The sequence below is a fragment of the Acomys minous genome (genome assembly GCF_964271855.1).
Source record: "Acomys minous genome assembly, chromosome: 6".
NCBI lineage: Eukaryota > Metazoa > Chordata > Mammalia > Rodentia > Muridae > Acomys > Acomys minous.
In genome coordinates, this window is record NC_140487.1 from 46,869,367 (window position 1) to 46,892,908 (window position 23,542).

General features: G+C 36.5%; 1 protein-coding gene across 2 annotated transcripts in view; it reads right to left on the minus strand.

Annotated features, from left to right (window-relative positions):
* Positions 1–23,542, minus strand: part of GRID2 (glutamate ionotropic receptor delta type subunit 2) — a 1,382,318-nt gene that overhangs the window by 720,911 nt on the left and 637,865 nt on the right. For both annotated transcript variants that reach the window (XM_084785474.1, XM_084785473.1), the window contains exon 3: positions 12,958–13,242. In XM_084785474.1, the coding sequence (XP_084641600.1) occupies positions 12,958–13,242 (285 nt within the window). The remainder of the gene's footprint in view (positions 1–12,957; positions 13,243–23,542) is intronic.

Below are 23,542 nucleotides of genomic sequence, written 5' to 3' on the forward strand. Positions count from 1 at the left end.
AGTGGAACAATTATTTAAAAATAGTAACGAAGCCCATAGGACAAGAACTAAATGCCTTCAAACATAGAACTTTGTATTTATGCATAATAAGATTTCTATTTTCAAAGTAACAAAATAATTGTTAAAATCTGTGCTCTTGTTATTATTTTTTAAACTTCAGGGATTTAAAACTTCAGTATTAAGTTAATCTCTGTGAGAGATCTGTCTTTATATATTCCTCCTTCCAGTATGTATTCCTAGTTATATTATAAACCTGAGCTGTCAGCACTGACTCAAGTTAAAAGAGTAAAAGGCTCAGTGGGCACAACAGAGCAAGAGACACAAGAGCAGGAATGAAGGCTAAATAGCTATTTCTAAAAGTATCTAATAGTACAACACTGACAGGTTGATGGAACAGGCTTAAATCTAAGGGGGCATGACAGACACAGGTTTGTAAGTGACAGCAGGATTATGGGTAAACAAAGCAGGTGTTCTCAAAACTTTAATGTCAACCACAGTCACTAGAAAGAATTAAAAATCAAAAGCCTAGGGCAATCTCAGAATGCAGAGCACAATTTTTATTTTGAATTGTGAGGTTTTATTTCATTTTTTATTTGAATTCAAGGTTCACATAAACACAAAACAAAAAGTACGTTGAAAAGGATCTCAGGTCTTCCAGAAGGCTCATACTCTGAAATCTGATTCTAAAAGTGAAATATTGAGGCAACTTCACTCTTTCACTTGAAAAAAGCATTTGTTTAAGAACATATTCTGTGAGATAGTAGAACTAGGATTGTACAGTAGGAACGTAACAGTTAAGACACACTCTACAATGAGGCAGCTAGCAAACAAAAGACATAAAAATACGCATAGAAGGAACCAACACCGCCAACCTCAGCATTGAAAGAAGCTAGGATTAGCCAGAACACACAGTTGAATTTTCTTTGCAATACTGGACCTTGTACTTCCACAAAGTACAAGGCTAAGGAGGCAGTGTTCAAGCGAAGAGACCAAGAGCATAGCTTGAGAGGGCTGAAGGGTGCGTTCAGAGGAAGAAGATAGTGTTTAAGGGGCCCACAGGCCTCCAGGGTGGACGCCACCTGAGGCTGAGTGCTTAGGCAGATCTCCCTGGAGGCAAGATTCACATGTTACGGACAGAGGCTCAGATTTTATTTCCAGTAAAATTTCAATGTATTGAAAATCTTAGTTAGAGGATAGATTTAGGTAGGAGTTAAGCTGTCTATGGAGAAGACTAGGTGGGACTTTGTGGGCACTATGATGCAAGTGGAGATTTAAGTGATTTATCACATATTGTTAAAAAATGTGTTTGGCTAATTTTTAAGGTTTACTTTTGTTCATAAGAGAAGCAGCATCCAGAGTGTTGCTTAGTTAGCAGCATCCACAGTGTTGCTTAGTTTGGTGATAGAATTTTGGTTGTAATTCCATAGTTATGGACTTGCTGATACAGACTCATAAAATTGTGTGAAATTTTTTCCTATTCTGTAAATGAAGAAATGTGTTGTATAAAAGTCTTCAAGGATCAAATTATCATGAGAGAGAGAGAGAGAGAGAGAGAGAGAGAGAGAGAGAGAGAGAGAGAAAGGCGGGGGATGGGAGGGAGGGGAAAGAATGAATGAATATTTGACTGACAAGAGACTACTGCTCCCTTCTCCATTAGGCCACATTGCCTCACATTTACTGATGGCTAGCAACCCAAAACAGCATTCCACCCAAGGTAGAGTTCAGTTCTAGAGAAATCAAGCAGTAAGTGTTTTCCTCCCTTGAGAAGACACGGCTGATCATGAGCAGCAAGTGGTAAGTGTGAGAAGAGAAGGATCCTAATCATGTTATTAGCAGCTGTGTAGAAAAGATTCATTAAAAGAGAGAGTAGGCCTTTGGGTTTGTTAATTAAACATGAACATAATCAACCACCTCAATTATTCAGCTACATTATCTTCATTCTGATTTCGTTACTTAGTAATTGAGCTCAGTTCCAAAAGGTACAGAAATAAAAGCACATGGTTTTTGACCTCAAGGAGCTGACAGACTGATTGCACCTGTCAGTTGGGGCTATTTATTAATAACAGAATGCTTCCTAGATGCTATTAGTTCTACTTACCAGATAAATACATAACAGCAAGTGTTAGACAGTTATCAACTGAGTTATTAAACATAGGATTACGGGCAAAGGCAATTTCCCCTAGGCACTACAAAGGGATTGTGGGTGGCAGAAGAGTGATATCTTTTCCCTATTGCCTACTTCCTAAGCCTTATGATCTGTAGATATGTTAGACTGCATCCCAAAGATGCATCAAGTCTGAAGGTGCAACTGAGGAGCGGACCCCAGTGAAATCAAAATAGAAAAACAAACTCCGTAACTTGAGTGAGTCAAGCATCATCATGAGGACCTACAATTAGCAGAAGCAGCTAAGGGAAAGAGACAAAGATGGGTGGGGAAGGGCAGTGTGAATGAATGATCTGAGGAGGAAGTGAAGAGAGGTTGGGGGCGGGGTCTCTGCAAGCCGCACAAAGAAAGGCAGTGGAGTCTCCCCGAGAACTGCCAGCATCGCGCATTGCCTTGCCCATACCTTGGATTTACCCTGCGAAAGTCTAATGCTAGACTTCTGACTCATAAAACTCTTTGTAATTTGCTTCCACCCTTCAAATTTGTGAGATCCTCTTGTGCCAGCAATAGAAGTCAACACAAAATTATGTTTAACTCTTTCTGTCAGCATGGTTCAAATCAATGTCCATTGAACTTAATTTCAGAAATACCTGAAGAAGCTTTTGGGATTTTGTAGCCTCGGTCGACTTCTGTGGACCTTGAAACTCTCTTGACAAGAGTGAGCCCATAAGGGTCCTTGAGAGGAAAGTCTATAAAATTCTCCTTCAGATTGTGTCACAGACTAGAGACAATCTTAAAGAGGCAGATTCTTCCACTTCCTAGAAAGTAGCCTACATGTTCTGCAGAATTTTCTGTTTCCCTTAGCGAGGCAGCGCTATTCCTACTAAAATGACTGCGCTTGGTGCCTCTTTCCTCACATTTATGGAGTCCAAACCTATAGTTTTAATTTTCAGGTATAAAACGGCCTTCTAAATCACTTTTAGTCAATGCTGCTGTTTTTCTTTTAGGAAACAATTTATGAAGGGAAACACACTGCACTTGAGGTCAGAAAACCAGGCTTGAGTCAGTTCGGTGCTTCTACACAGCTCTGTTCATGTGGAATCACTTTCATACTTGATGTCTCTTGTTTTTATTTCCCCAGTTCCTGCTGTCTTCACACAGAGCAAGATGCCATTTTTTTTTTTTATGAAATAGCCTGGCTTCATCCATTTTCACATGTGTCCAGACTTCTACATTCAACTTCTAATGATACTACACTCCCAGGCTAGTCAGCCTGAGTCCTTGGTACTTATCAAACAACTGAAATCATAACAGTCCTATAATCTGGTCAGACAAGTGAAACAGGAAGGCAGCTAGTTCCATACATTCAACCAAACTCTACCAGGCAACTACAAATTAAACAGGAGGGAAAAGGGCAAGAAAAAGAAGAAGAAGAAGAAGGAAGGGAAGGATCTGTAACTTTTAATACTTAGTGTTTGTCCAAATACATCACATATGCAAACACCACACACACACACACACACACACACACACACACACACACACACACACGGCATGCTTGGTTGGCTCCTGTCTTTGAGGTGCTTCCAGTTTACAGACAGAACAAACAGAAATTAAAGTCTTGGTGAAGGCAATGTAATAGAAGTATGCAAGCATCCACAGTTTTATTTTATTGCACTCAAATACTGTCTTTTCTGAATAAAACAAAAACAGAATGGCTAAAATATGAAGGCAGTTATTTAAGCTTCAGATTTCAGTGCAATGTACATTTCAGTTTTCAATACTTTAGTAAGCTCAGTCAAAACTTCTATATTTATGTTTATGTTTCCTGTGGAAATTTAAAAAATAGGAAACATTCTTAATAGGAAAGACAGAGTCATATTTTCATCAAAGTAATTCTCAACCTGTGGGTCGCAACAAGGGTTGCCTAAAATCATCAAGAAACAGAGATTACGCTTCTTAACAGTAGAAACACTACAGTTGTGAAGTAGCAACAAAAGTAATTTTATGGCTTGGGAGGTCACCAAAACATAAGGAACTGTATTAAAATGTCACAGCATTAAGAATGTGGAGAACATCTATTCGTCTGACTATCAATTTTTGTGACCCCCCCCCAATTATGTTCCCTATATAGGCCATATTCCGCTGTAATCCTCTAAGATGTAAGGGATAATTTGAGGCTAATGATTTATTTGATCAAATCTTGTAAAGTGATGACATTATTATCTCCAAAATAAAATTAATCTTAATCTTACTATCAAAAGTTGTATATACTAGTGCTCACTTCAGCGGCACATATGCTAAAAGTTGCCTACACTAAAGCAGACTAATCTAATTAAATCCAGAACTTAATGTTAATTTAAGTTTCTAAGGGACCCTAAAAAGAAACTAGAAATACGAGAAAATAGAATACTATATTTAAGCTAGATATGTGATCCATTTTAACCATCTATATCAAATTAGATCACTGTCCTGATAGTCTTGGTTTATCCTGTGTCAAGCACTATGAAAGGTACTTGGAAGAATCTGATAAGAAAATCAAAACAGCTCTTATCCTCCTGGGAAATGTGGTCTATGTGGTCTATGCCACCTGATGACAACACTGAACCTAGTATTTGTTGACAAATATTTCAGTATTATTCTTTTTCAAAGTAAATGGACACTTTAGCTAAACATAGTGCTTTCTGTGAACAAAATACATTAATGGTCTCATCCTTGTATTCAAACACCACCTTTAAAATATTGAATAACACATGAAAAAAGATTTGTGTAAAGTTTCATGTTGAACTTTCCTCTGTTCATCTTTTTCTCCTTTGAGTAGGCTCAGACATTTAATCATTCTGATCACTCAATGCACTGAAGACCTCAATCTGAGCCCGAGACTGCAGCATGGCACTGCCTAAGCATGGCGCTTCGGAAAGAATGACAGCATGCTATGCTTTAAAATTCAAATGCAGGACCTTGTTGCTTCCTTCTCCCACTTTCTCATTTTGAAAATTGGAACACAGCTTTAGTGCTGAATATATGAGATAGACCATAAACCAGAACAGACTTTTTCCAATATTTAGATGGCAGTGAATACTCTCTGTGTCTGTTTCCTGAGGAAAAACCGAGACTTTTAACCATCAAGCAATTTTAAAAGTTTTGTTTTAAAAGAACTCTTAATTCAAAAAAAATCATTGGAGTCATATAGTACTTTTTGTCACATTTGGAATATTTTATTTTATATTTAAAAAGTAAAGATAATTACATGCTCTGCTGGGCTTTGACACAAGAGAGTCTGATAATTACGATCCAGCACTGAGAGTTTACATTTGACAAGAGCTTGTCATTTGGGCATAAGCCTGCTCTCTTTTGCTATGGAAACCATCTTTATGGTAAAGCTGAAAAATATTGTTAAAGCACTATCACTGATGTATAAATCCAGAACAGGATAATATAGCATTTTCACCCATTTGACATAATATATACTAATGCAAATGAAATGGTTCAATAAACTGCTCGGATTAATTACATGCTTATTGATGCAGACTGGAGTAAACGGGAGAGCTGAAGGCTGGAAAGTAGCCAGGGTCTAATAAACAGCTTTCAGGCTGTTGGGAGAGAATGTCAAGATTATTACAGTTATCAGACATTTGAAAGCATCCTTGGGGCGATTATAAACATTTGCAATCAATTAAGAGGAAAGTGTCCATCGTATGGACCCTGATTAAATTTCCACCAACTCTATGTGGAATAAGGATCATGCCTCTGGAATGTGTTAGTGAGGACTGCTACCTAATCTCCACTCCAAAAGGAAGGACTGCTTACATACCCCAGTCACCTGATTGTGTGCTGAAGCTCAATTTTCACTATTAAATGAATGCCTTTACTATGCAGATGAGTATGCAAATAACAGACCCGTGATTTCTTGTAGTGGAAATTGTTCCAAACAGAGAAGTGTTAGATAATCTGATCATGCAATTTGATTTGATCATTTCCTTAGTAGTTTATTTTGTTGATACTCCATAGAGATTTGTCTGCCATTTTCAGAATGATTGATCAGTTATGGTAAAAACTTACATAAATGGAATCAACCTAGTTGTTCCACCAACAGATGAGTGGATAATGAAAATATAGTACACATATACGGATGGCACACTCTTCAGCTCTAGGGAAAAGTGAAATCACAAAATCTGCAGGAATATGGAGGAACTCAGAATGCATATTATCAGATGTGGGTCCAAGTCTTGTGTGTGTGTTTGTGTGTGTGTATGTGTGTGTGTGTGCAATTGAGGGATGGCTTAGCAGTTAAGAGAACTTGTTGTTCTTACAGAGGACCCTGGTTCAGCTTCCAGTACATACATGATGGCTCACAACCATCTGTAGCTCTAATTCTTGGGCTTAAACTTTTGTGGGCACCAGGAATATGGTATACATATCATGAAAGTGAACACTCATACACATAAAAATTAAATAAGTAGACTAAAAGTAAATAATGAAAAAGCTCTCTCTGTCTTGTCTCTGTCTCGTCTCTGTCTCTCTCTGTTTCTGTCTGTCTGTCTGTCTGTCTGTCTCTCTCTCTCTCTCTTTATATATATATATATATATATATATATATATATATGCGGCATATATATGGCATAAAAATTGGTTGATGAGGGCAGACTCAGCAAAAGTAAGTAACGACCTCTGGAACCAAGCAAAGAATATAAAGCAAATTGTTAATTGTTTAGTTCCAATACTTGAAGATTTTTTTTTTCAGTTTTTGGTGGTAGATAACTACATAACCACATATTTGATAGTGAAAGTGCAAAATCCTATGTGAAGCTTCATAGCTTCAAAATGGCTATTCTAGCTGTATTGAAGTTAACTGAGATGTATAGACTGTGTGTCTAGTTAATGTTGCTGTGTGAATTTTTATTTGTAAGTTCTTTATAATAATATATTAATGAATAAATAAGAACTAAATGAAAAAATCTGAGATGTTCAAATGTACTTTAAAAATAAATTTCTAATTACTAGGAAGATGTATTATCATGAAGTGAAAATAATTTTCTCTCTTTTTTTTTTTTGTGGTTTGCCTCAGATGATTAGTTTAGAGAAAGTAGATGATCCAGTACTATGTTAGACACTATTATATGATGAAAAATATTTGAGACAATAGTCTTTTAGTTCTTTCCTATAGGTACAAATGTATGTAAATATTTAGGGAATATGGAATTGAATTTAGATGGAAACATTAATATCGAAGTCCATTTCTAGAAAGATATTCTATCAGTAAGATGGAAATTTAATTTTTATTTCATTGTTTTTTAAAAATGTACTGGAACTTTAGCAATTATAGCAATTACAAGTATTACCCATTCTGTGGACGAAGGATTAGCATATTAAGTTGAGTTTTTATTATATGTATATGTGCAGAATGTTACTACACATATCTCATAAAGGGCCCATACAGTTTGTCTTCTGCTATATTCTCTATATCTAAGAGCTCCTGGTACACAGTGGATGTTCAGTAACTGTTTACTGAGTAAAATAAAATTCTCATTTATTTAATTTAAAGAAAAGAGTGAGATAAACAGTTTTGAATTCACACCTTTTTTACATTTTATTCTTTTTTGTTATTGAAAACCATAGTTTTATGACAAATAAACCATCCCTAGGATTTTGTCCCAAAATAACTATCTTACAGAATTTTTACTCTTATATATGGATTTACCTAATACCATAAGAAAAAAATCAAAACCATATTTGCATTCTTTAATATTGTTGTATGTTTTTGCCTTTTTGTAATTAAAAAAAATCATACTTTTTCTGCTCCCAACTCGTCCCAAGTCCTCCCTCCCTCCATCCCTATGCAACTTGATACCCTTACTTTTTTTTCATACCCTTTCTTTTTTTCCCTCCCCTCCCTCCCTCTCTTCTTCTCTACTTCCCTCCTTCTCTCTTTTCTTTCTTTCTTTCCTTTCTTCTTTTGAAAGCAACCAGCAAAAAGCAAGAAACTCACAGTAACAAAGATTTAAGTTTAAATGTCCACCAGCCTCTCAGAGTTTCTAGCTGGATTTATAAAGGTCATAAGTATTTTGTGAGTGCACAGATGCACAGCTTTCAAAGTCCTTTTCTAATGATCCATGCAAGCCAGAGTGAGCGATACAATCACTTTCTAATTTTTCCAGAAATGTCCTGCAGTTCTTCTTGAAGATAAATGCCAAAGAGTTGTTGCTATTAGAATGAGGGACCCCGAGTTTCTGGAGTATGGAAGGAGCCTGACAAGGCAACTTTGACTTTTAGAGTTGAAGAAGGCATGGACATTCTTAGACTTTAAAAATAAATTTGGAATTTTTCTTCCTGAGAAAATGCACTGGTGCAGACACTGTAAACAGGGTAAGTGCTTATGTTTATATCACTGCTACAACCTTCATTCCCTAAAAGATGGCTCCACCATGCTTTTACCATCAGTCCTGTAATCTGACCAATGAGTCTATCACAAACAGCATGGAATGCATACTTGCCCATGTAGAATACCGGTAGATCCCCCTCATAATTTCTCTACCACAATTCTCATCTATCATGTGGGGTGTAAGAAGACCACCAGAGTAGTATCCTGGAATAAAAATCACTATGTATCTGGGCTTGTGAGTTATACTGTTTCTGATAAAAACTGTTCAACCTTGCAATGGTGGCTTGAAAGAAGCCAAAACACACAAGCAAATGAATCTGATTATGTCCTCAAGAATGTTTTTATTAAGAGCAATAGCTTTCTGGTGCTGAAGTAAACAAGTGGAAAGCCTTTTGTTTGTTTTTGAACTAGGGTTTTGCTATGTATGGCTTTGGCTGTCTTTGAACTCACAATGTAGACCAAACTGTCCTCAAACTCAGGGATCTGGCTGCCTCTGCCCCTCAAATGCTGGCATTAAAGGAAAAAGGAATGTGCCACCACCATACAGCTGGCAAAATTGTATCAACTAACTTCAAGAAATTTCCTTTAATTAAGAGCAGAATTTGTTTAATTTATATAAATTGAGAGTCCCAAGTATCATAAGCTGGCAAGGAGGTTAGATTGCTGGTACCAACGATTTGTCCCATCTAGGTCAACTCCATATGCCTTAGAAGTACCACCTGAATGTCCACGTCATCTCCTTCTGGAAGACACTGAACATTCATGTTGGAAATGGTCTTGGGAGATCTTCAAGTACTGAAGTAAGCAGCAGTCAGCAATGATGTTTTAATGAAATCCTTCTAAAGTGAAGCTACACTTATTTATTTGGGAGACCTTGGTGGAACAATCTCTACAGACTTTGCCCGTCATTTTTACTACAATTAAAGAAGTCCAACTGGAAACATTTTCCTTAATCAATTGGCATAATTAATGGCAGCACTTCACTTTTGGAAGTCAGTCTATTCAGCTTCAACTCACTGGTCAAGGTCATTATTGATAACAGACTTTGGCCTTGACAGTGGAGTCTTTGTGATCACACATATAGCTAATGCTTTGGTAAATTTGAAAGGTGTATGTAGGAGTTAAGGAAAATACTATCCAATTTTTGAAAGAAAGTCTGCATGTTATTGAGGTTTAGTCTACTCATTAAAGACTATAGTCTTATAAAAATATATTGAGAAAATAAAATTAATTTGGTCCTAATTTCTGTCATTCAGATTAGTTAGAAGAATCGCAAGTGCATGAGAAAGTTGCTAGTCGCCAATGATATGAAAAAGAGGGATGTTTTTCACCTATGCTGCTTCCCAAAGCATTCCTAACCTTAGTAACCAATATCAAAGTCTACCCAGGAAGCTTGCTTAACCGTTGATGCAAAACCTAAAGTCTTTGCACTACACAAACATTTAATTTCTGAAAACTGAACTCACTGTTTCCTCTTTTAAGGGACATATAAACCACGTCCCTCTTTTAATTGATTGCCAGGTCATTAATGTTTGAAGGTAAACATGTACTCTGTAAAACATTTTAACATATGTTTTGTAATGTACTAAGGAAGAGGTGGCTATTTCACACAGTAAACATTGCTAAAAGTTCAGCAACACAGCTACCTTTTCAAGCCAAAAGGAGAATAAAGTCTTAAATTAATCCCTTCAAAAGAAGTTTTTATGCTTATCAAACCTTTTTGATCCATTTACATAGAATCAATGCTATGCATTTTCTTTGTTAGAGTTCTTTTTTAATAATACTAATTACTTGGGAAGAGAAGGATATTGCTAATCAACTAGATAGAGAAGCTTGAAACACAACACTCTCTATCTCTCTATAAAAGATATATGTAGATATGTATTACACATAAAAGCCTATATAATGTGTGCATATTAGGGTAATATCTATGTATATATATATACACACATACACACACTTATATTATTTTAAGCAAACTACACCTCCAATAACCATGGGACTCAGCATGATGCCTGATTCCATCCACTAATGATACTTACTTAATTCATTAATGGAAGCAATTCTTGATAATCAAGATAAAATCAAGTCTAAACCACCCTCTTCCAGATACAAAGTCTCTGGAAGCTTCCTATGTATCTTGGACTCCAGCCTGGTTTTTCATTAACCAGATTTATTATAATGATTAAACAAAAAATAATTAATTAATTAATAATTATGATTAGAAATAGACCTAATGATAGCAACAGGGTAATTTTCCATGACTCTAAATTAATTAAGTCAAAAGCAAGTTTATCAACTTTGTAGAGGGAAAATTTTTTTTTTATTCCTAAAATAATCCCTGTACTGAAACAGAAACCCAGTCATCCTTTGTGCAGTTACAGAGCCTTATGCAGACCAGGGCATGTACAAAAGAACCAAAGACCTTAAGTGTGAGTAGATGATGGTGACTGCGTGCTAAGCAGACACTTTCAAGACAGCATTCAGTCCATCAATAATGGAAGTGACTTCTCTTATAGGAATCTCATCTGTAATTCTTACAGGATTTAGGAATAAATGATAATCAGTGATTTTCTATCCACAGACTTTTACAATCAAAGAGCAAAATTCCCACTTTAATACTGAGAAAGTATCTTCATCAAAAAATAGTTTTCTACTGCTTATTTTATTGTACTGTTCTCTGCCATAAATATCTGCACTTTAAACATTCATTATGTCTGCTTATACTTGCTCGAAGGCTATGAAAAGCATTTGACATTGAAAAGGAATACAGTCCAATGGGCGAAAGTAGAGGAAGGCAGTAAGTACGTTGATTCTGGAGACAGTGTGTTTAAACACCATTCCACCAGTGTCCGGGGCTTTTCTGGCTGATCTTTCCATCTGCTCATGAGCCAATTGTTTTCAATCTTGTTTTTTTTTTTTTTTATTCATGACGCTCTCTTAATCCTTATTCTGTGACCCCTAAATAATATGGATTAAGCAACAAAAATAATAGTTTCCGTCCTGGAGACAAAAAGTGTGTTTTTAGAGAGTCCATAGACATTGGCTGAAGTTTGCCCATTGAGTTCAATGGGATTCTGGCTGCTAAAAGGCCAGGCCACTTTGACTATTTATGACTCAATGTAACTGCTCCTGTCCTCCTTCCTGGCCCACTCCAGGGGGCTCTCTGTTGCTTGCAAGATTTTTGCCAAGCTGCTGTCTTTCAGCTTTTTGGTCTTTGCTCTCCTGGCCACTTGCCTGTCACTGTTTTCTCTCTCACAATGAAGACTGGATATGAAAAGAAAGGATTGCTTTGAATGTTTGTTTGTTTTTCAAGCTTATTTACTAATTTGCCAAGAAAAACATTCTTTTGATAAAGCTGAAAAACAAGACCCAGAAGAGAAACATTTTATAATCTTCAAAGGAAACACATTTTTAAATGAATCCTTCCTTCAGGGGTTTATTTAATCTCATTAGATGATCACCAGCTCCAGACTTTGCTCCCCCGACTCAAAAACGTAAGGGGAGAGTTTTGGTCAAAGAGCTTTAGACTCTCTAAAATTGATGAGCTTCAGAAAAGAATTTAAGCCAAAATGTTATTTACTTTAATGTGTTAGTGTATCACAAGTAATGATTCTGAGTTAAATTGTTTTCTCCTCACGTTACAGTGCACTCTGGTAAATTGTGTGCTGTAGTAAAAGACTATCGAAATATTGGTCATACTACTGTTTAGTTTTTGGAAAACATATTGACTAAAACAAGCAGCAAATATATTTTACTTTTTCAACTACAATGGGTAAAACATTAATTAAACAGTAAAGTCACAATGATATATAAACAAGTTTGTCAGATTTTTATTTTTAGTCAATAAATGAAAAGAGGCTATCTTTTTATCAGTGTTCTAGGATCTTGCCATGTTTTCTTTTTTCCTCTTTTACTTTTCCTCCTCCTCCTCCTCCACTTCCTCCTCCTCCTCCACCTCCTCCTCTTCCTCCTCCTCCTTCTTCTTTTTCTCATCATCACATAATTATGAATTTTTAACTTCATCTTATTTGAAAATTCAAGATAGGTTGTAGTCAGACTATTTATAAAGACTTAAATTGATTAGGTGCATATTTATTTATTTGCTTATTTTATTTATTTTTTAACTAACTAACTAACTAACTAACTAACTAATTAATTAATTTCTGCAATAGCATATTGCTAGTATCCCAAAGTAGCCTTGACTGTCCATACTTACCCTCAGCCTTACAAGTGCTGGGATAACAGGTGTATGTTACACACTTCAACAGATATTTATACTTATGTTTTTTCCTCAAAGGTGTTTAAGACAAAGGATGGCCTCAAACAGTCCTGTCTGTTGCTATGAAGTGTAGTATAAACAAGAAAACCACAAGTCATTAGTAAGTTCCTTAAAAACCTTAAGGATTTAATGAAGTTGCTTCTCATGCAAACATCACCTTATGAAACTCTTCAGACCACAAGCACTTACCGTATTCACTGTCATAGAAGATAATGAATTTCTGCCATGCATACTCTGTGACCACTCTTAGGATGACTTCATTCAAGTAGACAGGAGGGCGAACTGAAAGAGTATAGTCATCATTTCTGTTGCTCCGGGTGAGGCCACAGCCACTTCTTGGGGTCCCAGCTGTTGAGCGCTGAATGAAGAGGTGGGGAATATGCATGGCATCTGCCAAAGACTGGAGGGACCCAGCTGATGTACAACCAATGGAGCTGACCAGGGCCAAGATGCCCTGGTTCATAAGTTCACACGCTGCAAGAGAGCACAGGGATGTCACGGTCAGTGGGTTGTGTATGGCTTCTCCTTTCTGAGATGACCCTCCTTTACAGGGTCATTTAAATGCACATCTCTAAAGTTATAAACACGCTGTGTGAAAAAAGATCCTTGAATTAAGAAGTGCTTCTGGAATCCAGCACAAGAATTCTGCTTCTGTTAGCTCTGTGGTGCTGCACTAGCTTCTCTGGGCTCCACTTGGCTGTACTTGGAGGGCAAAGTAGTATGAATCTAGGATTATCATGAGGATTAGAAATAAGGCAGTGTCTATAGTTGTCTCTCATATGGTAGATGCTCAATTAGTGACAGCTAAACATATATAATTATGACTTTATGATTCAGAAGAATATCGGCTTAATATATATTACACGTTTTTAGAAAATAGCTAATGTGTGAACTGGTGAGGGTTAAGAGAGAGGAAGAGTTGGAAGGCGAAACTTTGGGCCATCATTGGCCCTACAACTGGGTGACATTTTCTCTCTCAATAAACCAGAAAAAGGAAATTCTTTTGTTCTTTTCTTTAAGAAAAAGTCAAACAGACAAACGAAATACTCAATTTTACGAATGATCTCATCCTGGCATCTACATGAACAATTTATAGTTGCTACTATCCTCTTAATAATTCATATCAATTTATTTATATTTTCCTGTATATGTATATTCATTTATGTCATAGTTTAAGTTAGATTTATTATAAATATAATCAAACATAAACTCACAGAATATTTAAGAGGACATAAGTAACGGTTCAGGATGCCAGTGATGGAAGGTGAAAGAACAGAAATAAAGTCAAAAGCAAATTCAGAAAAAAGGCAAATATTTGCATTTTAAGTAATCAGCTGTAATATCTGATTTTGCTTTTATTTCAGGTTTTAGACTGTCTAGGCTGACCTCAAAATTTAGGATTTATTATAGGTTAGTTTATAAAATCATGGAGAACTTAAAAGAACAAGAAAAAAACTAACCCTTCTCTGTAATTAACTGCTAATTTAATGAAGGCTGATTTGAAGGGCAGGTTGAAGACTTAGCACATAAGTATCATGTGTTTTTACTGTGATTAACAGTGAGTAATTCCATGAATATAATGTCAATACATAATCATTAAGAACACGGTTTCAAGCACTGACTGATAAAAGGTTACATTGACTTCAAATCCATGTGACCACTGTCATTTGGGAGGAATGAACTTAGAATATACATGTTTTAGGTTGAAATTAAAAAAAAATCACATATTCTACAAATCCTGAAAAGTAATATGAATTTGTATTCACAAAATGTTCCAAGGAATGTATGCAAAAAGTTCATTTCATTTCTATGGTAAACAAACCATTATTAATTCACAAATGAAAATGAAAACTAATATTTAAATTTTTATATAATAGCTTGGCTCATCTAGTATAAGAAGGGTACTTTGATATATATACAGCTGGATTCAAATAAGGCATTGTAATCATGACACGTGTCGAAGTAAACAGCAATTTTCAAACTTACATCAGAGAAGTTATAAAGTTCTAATTTTCAAACAAAAATTTCATTTATGTATTATATTTTTTCATGTATGACACTGTAAGCTGGGTGATTGCGAGAAACCCTAGCATGAAGCAGCTCAGTTGCCCCTATAAGAAAAGTGTTGGATTTAGTCTTTAGAAATTTATGAAGTTACATGTTAACCATACCCACTTGCAAAATTTGTTACTGCATGTCTTAGATAGGGTAAAGGGCTGATTTCATATTATGCTTCTACATGACAGTCCATTAATGAAGGAGTTCAGGGCAGAAACTCGAGGCAGGAACTTAGAGCCAGGAATTGAAATAGAAACCATGGTAGAACACCGCCAACTGGCTTGCTCTCGAGGTTTGGTTAGACTGCTGTCTTCTTCTTTTTTAAGATATATTTTATTTAATTTTCTTATGTTCTAATCTTTTCCCTCTCCTAACTCTCCCCTACATCCTCCTTACCTCCTTACCCATCCTACTTTATGCTCTCTTTTTCTTCCTCTCTCAAAAATGAAGTCACGACAATTAAACAAAACAAGAATACAATGAAAAGTATCATAATGAAACAAATTGTGCACACACAAATAACATGGAGCCCATTTTATCTTTGGACTGTACATTTGTGTGCCATCCTTCATGTGTTTTTTTTGTCATACATGACGTTCTTACACAGCCAAGGACCAGGTTCCCGAGGAATGGCATCTCACACAGTGGGTTGCGACTTCTCAAACCAATCAATGCACGTCCCTCGGACAGGCCCACAGTGCAATCTGATGGAAGCCATTCCTTAGTTGAAGTTCTCTCTTCAGGTGAAGTTGACTCTAACTTATGCCAAGTTGACAAAAACCAGCCATCACAGAGGTAGTATCAATAAAGACAGAGTAAAGACGTTACCTGCCAGGCTGGATTGGAACTGTTGACCCCAAAACACAGTTCTATTGAGGGAAGTGAAACACTGAGCCTCTAGGGTAACCTACTGTTGACTCTTCAAGGCTGCATTGTTAAGCTGATTAACAATGCAAAATGTTGGTTGAAACACAGAAGAATCTAACTGATCTGCCTTGACCTTACTCTTGTCATAGATGAAGGCTACTAGAAGGACTGTAACTCATGACAGCAGAGGAAAAAGTGTAAACATCTGGGGTTCCATAGAAAGCAGAGACAGTTTGTGTTTGTCAGGAACTTTAGATCTTGACAGTTAAAACACAGGGCCATTTTGTTTTGTTTCCATATAATTCAGTTATCAGCATGAGGCAAGGTGGGAACTGGGTTGGGAAGATCAGAAGAGCGACTCGGTGTCTCCCCATTTAATGCAATGACTTCTCTGTGGCATATTCTTTTCTCTGCTATTTCAGGCTGCGTGATTTTTATGTATGTACCTACATGCCATCCACACCAGTACTCCCAGACCATATGCAACAGCTTGCTGGCTTATAACTCCATCTGTTCAAGACTTTACATCAGAGATGCTTGGAGCACGGTGTAATTGCTGAAAGAGCATACCTTTAACAAATGATTTCATAACAGCATTTGCAATCAGTAATACTTTGCCTCTTTTGGACATTAAGCAATTATGGAAATGAAGCTATCTGTGTAGTTCTATAATTCATTCAAGTCCAAGGATGTGCACACACACTATCATTTATATTTCTAAAGCTATGCACCTTATCTGTTTTCTTTAGTGGGTAATATGACAGTAAAACTAAGGTGTATAAAGCTTGTAGAAACCTAATCCTCAATGCAGTGTTGCTGCAAGTAGGACCGATTGGGACTCAATGCTGTCATGGGATAATACATTCAGAAATGTCTTAAAGTTGAAAGTGAATCCTCCTTTAAGAATGGGTTTGGCATATCTGGCCTCTCTTTTGTCCTTCTATATTCTCTTCATCCTTCTTCTATCAGATGATGAGCAAGGAAGACTATCACCCCTGTCAATGCCTTGAGTATGAACTTCTTAGCTTCCAGAAATTTGAGAAGTAGCTATCTGCTTTTGTATGTCACCCATTACATTAATTTCTGTTAGGGAAGCAAAATGAGACTAATAAAATATGAAAGACTGAACTCTGGGGTTCTTCCCTGCTATATTCTCTGTTCAATAATCTTCAGACATCTATTAAATGCATAGATTTAAGTTGGTGGCATTTCAGTGAATCCATATTACCTATGGGTGTTTTTTATTTTCAGTTGCTTTTAGCTTCTTGTTCTCAAGTATCATTTACTATGCTTATATTAGCAAGATTGCATTAAACTATGAAAGGGACTATTTGGCTGAGTTCCACATTTAACATTTTAATTTGATTTCCAGTACAGAAATAGTAGCTCAAAAATGTCTTGGTGTCCTCAAAATGTTTATCTAAAAGAAAATGACAGTAAAATTTAAACAGGCTAAAGCTATTGACAAGACAATGAAAGTTAGCTTTTCAGTGAAGAAATGTAAATTCACCAACTAATATTGATTTCAACACTATTTTTAACTAACCACTATAAAATCTGTTCGTAAATAATTAGAGGAGAACTTACATAAATTACTTTTACCTTTTTTTCAACTTTGTATGAGTAAATTATCTGTCTTTAGTATTCCTTTTCATTTATTTGGTTTTTATCTTAAAGACAAGCTTATCAAGTACACAGAGAGTCGACTGGCCAGTAATGAGAGTGCCATTACCTGCTAGTTTAGTATTTCTCTATATTAAATACATGACAACATTTGCAGCTTTTCAATAGCTTGAAAATAATTGTGCAAGTGGTCACCTGTTACCTGCTGTAACATTACACTTGACACTGGTTAGAAAGCCCTTCTTGTGGCAGCTGCAGTTAGAAATTTTCAACTTCTTTCAAGCAAAATTCTCTCTGGCCTACACTTATAACAGATCCCCAGTTAGAAGAAGATTCTGCAATGGAATGCAAAAACCAAATGCATGGAAAATAGTATCTTTGTTTAAAAAATGAAGAACACCTTTATCTTCATAACCCCAAGTAATAAACTGTGAGGGTTAAACATTATCTTAGTAAGAATGATATTCCACATTGGATTGCACCTCTAACCATGAAACTTTGCCCATTACAGCGTAGGAATTATAGGTATTTACTTTCATGTTCTTAAAGAATTCATATTCCATAAGAATGGATTTTGCAAGTTTTTAGACATGAAAAAGTTCTAAATGTTGAATGGGTTCTGATTTAAATAATATGCAATATATACATGCAACAAAGTATTAAATAGAGTTAATGCATACAGTATTTTATCTCATGCAATGATGAAAAGCAAATTAAATGCAGAGGATATGGTTTAGTGGCTAAAATGTTTTCCAAACAGGTATGAGGCTTGGTCCCCCAGCTCCACATAAAAGCTGGGTAGGTCTGGAAGCCTGCCTATAATCTGAGCTCTTAGGAGGTAAAGACAGGATTGTCAGGACAAGCTGATTAGATAGACTGTCCAAAGCTGTGGGTTCTGGCCTCAGTGTGAGGTCCTGCCTAGTAAGTAAGGTTGAAAATCATACAGTAAGACACCAAACATCAGTTTCTGCCATCGACATGTCTGCTTACACATGTGTACATATTCATACAATTCCTGGTTTTATCTAAATAGATACACACATATCTAAGCAAATATGTTCTATATGTCAAACATATATTAGAAGAATAAAATTGCTATTTTGTATAATAGGAAATGTTTTGGATTCAGAATTGTTTCAAAATATAGGACAATATGTTTCAACACATTATACCCTGTGTGAGAACTTGGAGTGTCAGTAGGTTAGTAGAGTGATTGCTCAAGGTAGAAAGCCCTGTATTCAGAGCCAGGCCCACAAACTCCGGCGTGGAGGGGAAGTTGTAAACCACCAGCAATTTGAGAGGTAGAAACAAGGGTATTGGAGGTTCAAAGTTAAGCTAATTAGGAGTTGAAGACAAGGATCCGTGAAGCTCTGTCTCAAAAAAGAAAAAAAATCATGTTTAAGTTTGTGTATATGTCTTCCTGCAATACATGCAATAAATTTCAAACCCCTAGCCAGATCTAGCCAACGGACAGGACATTCTTCACAGCTGAGTGCAGAATGGGGTCTGACATTCCCACGAACTCTGGTGCCCATATTTGACCACGCTCCCTTGATGGGGAGGCCTGGTGGCACTCAGAGGAAGAGTAGCAGGCTACCAAGAAGAGACTTGATACCCTATGAACATATACAGGGGAGGTGGTCCCCCTCAGTCACAGTCATAGGGGAGGGGAATAAGGGGGAAATGGGAGGGAGGGAGGAATGGGAGGATACAAGGGATGGGATAACAATTGAGATGTAATATGAACAAATTAATAAAATATATGTTTAAAAAGTTTGTGTATATGGAAAACAGAATAACTAGTAACCGTTCAAGTTGCTTTCTCAACCATGGCTGTTTTTTTTTTTACAGGAACAACACCAAAACACAAAGGTTACTTTTATTGCTGTCTTTCATTCCCCTGCCTGTGTTAGAATAAAAACAGTTTTACCTTTTCCTTTTCATGTGATATATTCATAGTTTTTGCTTGTTTTATTTTCATGTCTTATTGGACTGGCTGTAAGAAAAAGACCAGTGTTGATTGGATGTGGTATAGATAGCTTTAATTGCCCAATCCTTGACAAGTGACCTCTTGTTAGGAGATTTGATCATATTCATTATAATGCTAATGAGATTTGCTGCTTTTATTTCTGAACCTAGTTTTCCCAGAATTCATGATGCTGAGGGTTGTTTTGTTTGGTTTGGTTTGGTTTACCAAAAATGAAGGTTAATGCTAATGCTAGATTATGATTTTGGATTAAATACGTGTTGTTGGATAAACAATTAGGGGATTGTTTCTTGGGAAAAAACTTTTCCTCCCATTCTGAGTATTCCTCAGTTGCCTGTAGGTTTCTCTTTGTCTAGGGCTGAGTCCTCATGAGATTTCCCCCTTCCAAGTTATGTCTATAGATGTTACCCTTGTTCAGATCTTATTTAGGCTGTCTGAATAGATTGTATTTATATATTTAGAAACACACACACACACTATAACATTACAGAAATAGGATCCATACATTTAAGAGAGATGGAAAAATGATTTATATAAATAGTTGCAAGGAAGAAAGGAAAGAGATGAATGATAATTGTTTTTATTTTTCAATTTTTTTGCTTTGTTTGCCTTGCATGGTCTCTTTATGTAGCCCTATCTGTCCTGGGACTCACTATGTAGACCATACTGTCCTGACACTCACAAGGATCCACCTGCATCTCCTTCCTAAATGTTGGAATTAAAGATGTGCCTAGCTTCTAAAGTATTTTTTAAAATAACAAATGTTGAATTTTACCAAAACATTTCTCCAAACCTATTACTATAATCACATTATTTTGGTTTTAAGTTTGTTAGCAATGACTATTGAATTAATTGTCTTCTCAGTGTCATGCTGTCCTCACAGGGATGCAACATAGCTCATTAAGGAATAGAATATAGCCACAGTTTTTTCAAGTTTCTAGACTTGTGTGCATGTGTGCGTGTGCGTGTGTGCGTGAATGTATATGTGTAAGGGCCCATCTTTCCTTAATCGCTTGCTAGAATTCAGGAATTCAGCAATGAAACCTTTTTTTTTTTTTAATTGTATCTAGAATTTAAAACTACAAAGTTTTCTTTAAGGTAATTTTGCGATAGTCTCTTTTCTCCTGGGTGAACTTTTGTAGATTATAGACCTCAAAGAACTTTCTCTTTACATCTAAGTCATCAAATTTGCTTACATTAAGGGATTTATAGCATTCCCTGTGGTGATTTATGTAACTCTTTGCTCCTAATCAATTTGGCTAATTGCTTAGCAACTTATCAATTTTCTCAAAGAAACTCCTTTTGATTTCATTGATTTTCTGTTTTACTTTTTGTTCTGCTTCATTGACTTTCATGCTGATATTCCTAATTTCCTTTCTTTAGATGAATTTGGATTAGTTCCTGTAAGTGTCCCTCTGTTTAGTGCTTTTTAAAAAAGTGGTTTTATTTTAATTTACGTAGAAGAATATTTTGCCTGCATGCATGTACACGTACTGTGTTCATGTTTGGTGCCTTTAGAGGCTAGAAGGCACCAAATCCCTTTGGACTGGAGTTAAAGACAGTTGTGAGCTGTCATGTGGGTCCAGGCAATCAATCCCTGCCTCAATGCTCTTAATCTCTGAGCCATCTCCCTATCTTTGTTAAGAAACTTTTTAAAAAAATCCTCTTTCTGTTTATTTCCTCTTGTTAATCATACTAACCACAGCAATTTTGCAGTACCTCTTTGTTATTGCAAATACTTAGCACACAAATCAACATACATTTTTTTGTCTTCTTTCTGCTGGATACTATAGCCTCAGGTGACGTGGATCTAAGTCAGCATCACTAGGTAACAACCCCCAGCCATGAAGAGTCCTTTGGCACCAGACTGACTGTTTCATTTCACCACCAGCAGAAACAATATGCCTGAGTATTGAAATTAGCCCATCTTTCTACCATTTAAGCCAGAAAAAATAACATTAACTTCCTGATAGTAACCCATGTATATGTGAATGTATACATTCCTGTCTCCAAATCCCTCTAAATGTGCTCAACCTTCACCCAAGAAAGAGTTGTGGCCCCCAGTGTTCCAGTCAAGGAGTCTCAGCCTATGGGGATGGAGTCTGGCTGTCTCTCTGCCTCAGTTTTCCTATACTTTCCCATTTTGACAAAGAATTGCTTGTGTTTGCACTTGTGCATGGCTTGTGATTTCATACTGATTGCTGTAAAGATTGCAGAATACAAGTCAGTGGAGGACATTGGTACACCTCCTCCTCTCCTTCAGGTGTGCCAGGTCGGCCAGGAACTCAGCTGCTCCTATCTGCATGTTTCTGCTCTCTTTGTTTTCCTCTCATGCTTCAGATTGTTCCAGTGCAGACATCCGGGTGGACTTCACAGTGGACCTTATATGTCAGGAATTCTTCCGAGGTGTGTTTCTCCCTCAGCTTTCCCTTTTCCCTTTAGAGTCTCATTCAAATGGATCCCTGAGGAGCCACAGGCCCACCCTGGGCAGCTTGCTGTTCTACCTTATTTTACACAGGTTCTCCGTTGACCTAGTCCCACTCGGTTCCAAGTAAGCACAAGGAGGTGAGAAGAATCCATTCACAGCAAGCAACTGCTTTGCATTCCCTGTGCACTCCACTTGGAAGTAGTGGTATTCACTGCTAATAGGATTAGCATATGTAAGCCGCATGGGGGGATATGCCAACCTGCCGCTGCTCTCACTTGCACGTGTGCCTGGCATGCAGAGGACTTCAATGCATATGTCTTAAAGTATCCTGAGCAATGCACCAAAGCATGACATTCATTGTTTCATACTCTCTACTCCTTGGAAGCTTTTATAGTTGCAGTGTGTCAGCGGGTCTGCTACCATTTTAGTATCTAAGCATTAATTTTTAAAGTGCTTGCAATTTTATTTGACTAAAAATACTCATTTCAAAATATATGTTTTGGTGATATTGAACTGGACATTTTGTTTTTGTTTTTGTTTTTTTTTTTTCATTTAAAATATCTACTCCAGTTCAATGTATTTGTTGGCAACTATGCAAACGCATGATTGTTGTAACGTAATGTATTTGTTTCAATTCATTGCAGGGCGATTTTAATGTTTGTCCTCGGTCTTTAATTTGTTACCCTACCCTGATGGAGTTAAGTTGGCAGCAGAAGGGAGCTCACTCTTACCACTCCTACATCTGTTACTACTATCACCGTGCATTCATAATCACACGTCAGTTGGCATGAAAAGCATTTGGATTTATTCTCCTTTGTCACTTAGCATCTGCCTCCACACTTGCAGCTTTGCTAATGTCTTTCAGCACAGTGTAGGAAGCTCTTTTGTATCTCTAGGGAGGAAGGTCTGTGTGCTTTACAAAGTGGGCCATGGCGCATTAGTTGAACACTTAGTATGGCCTTTGCTGGCACCAATTAGGAAGCAAAGGGAGATAATTCCTAAAAACCACATGAAATTTGAGATGATTTTTTTTCTAATGACCAATTCTCAGTAAGTCATGGGCCTTCTTTCTCTTCTAGTTTTAAAGTACATTGTATAATTGTTGAAAAGACCTGAATGTATTTATATTATATATATATATATATATATATATATATATATATATATATATATATATATACTAATGCTCTTTGATTGGATTCAATTAAACATGAAGTAGTAGTATTTCTTTCAAGAAAGGTGTGCAATCCAAACACAGGCTGACATAACCACTGACACAAGCAAAAACAAAAAGAAAACAAAACCCAGCAGCAACAAGCCTAACAGCCGAAGCGCTTCTCACAGATTGTCCATAGTTCCCATTAAGTGTATGGTTGTTCCACTTTTCCTTACTTCTCCCCAGAAGAGAAACATAAAGTTCAAATATTATTATTACCAAGAATTTTCTTTTTCTGTTTTAGAGACAGGACTTGAAGAAAGCAATTGGGTTTCATGTGGCTGTATATCAAAGCATCATCCCTACAAATGATGTTTCTCATGGTAACAGTCCTTTTCCTGTGGCTTTCTTTGAGGCACTTCATGTATTACACTTGACAGCATCTGCTATGATCCACCACTTGGAACACTTATGAAATGATACACACAAACACTGTTTTAATAAGAATTAGATGTTACTCTTGCAAATAAACGTTTTTATCTGCAGTAGTAATAGCATGGCTGCTGTTCTCATGATTTTTGAAACTTCATCTCTAAACTTGCTTAGTTTCATTTTTGGTAACTCACACACATGAGAAATATACCGTGGCTGTTAT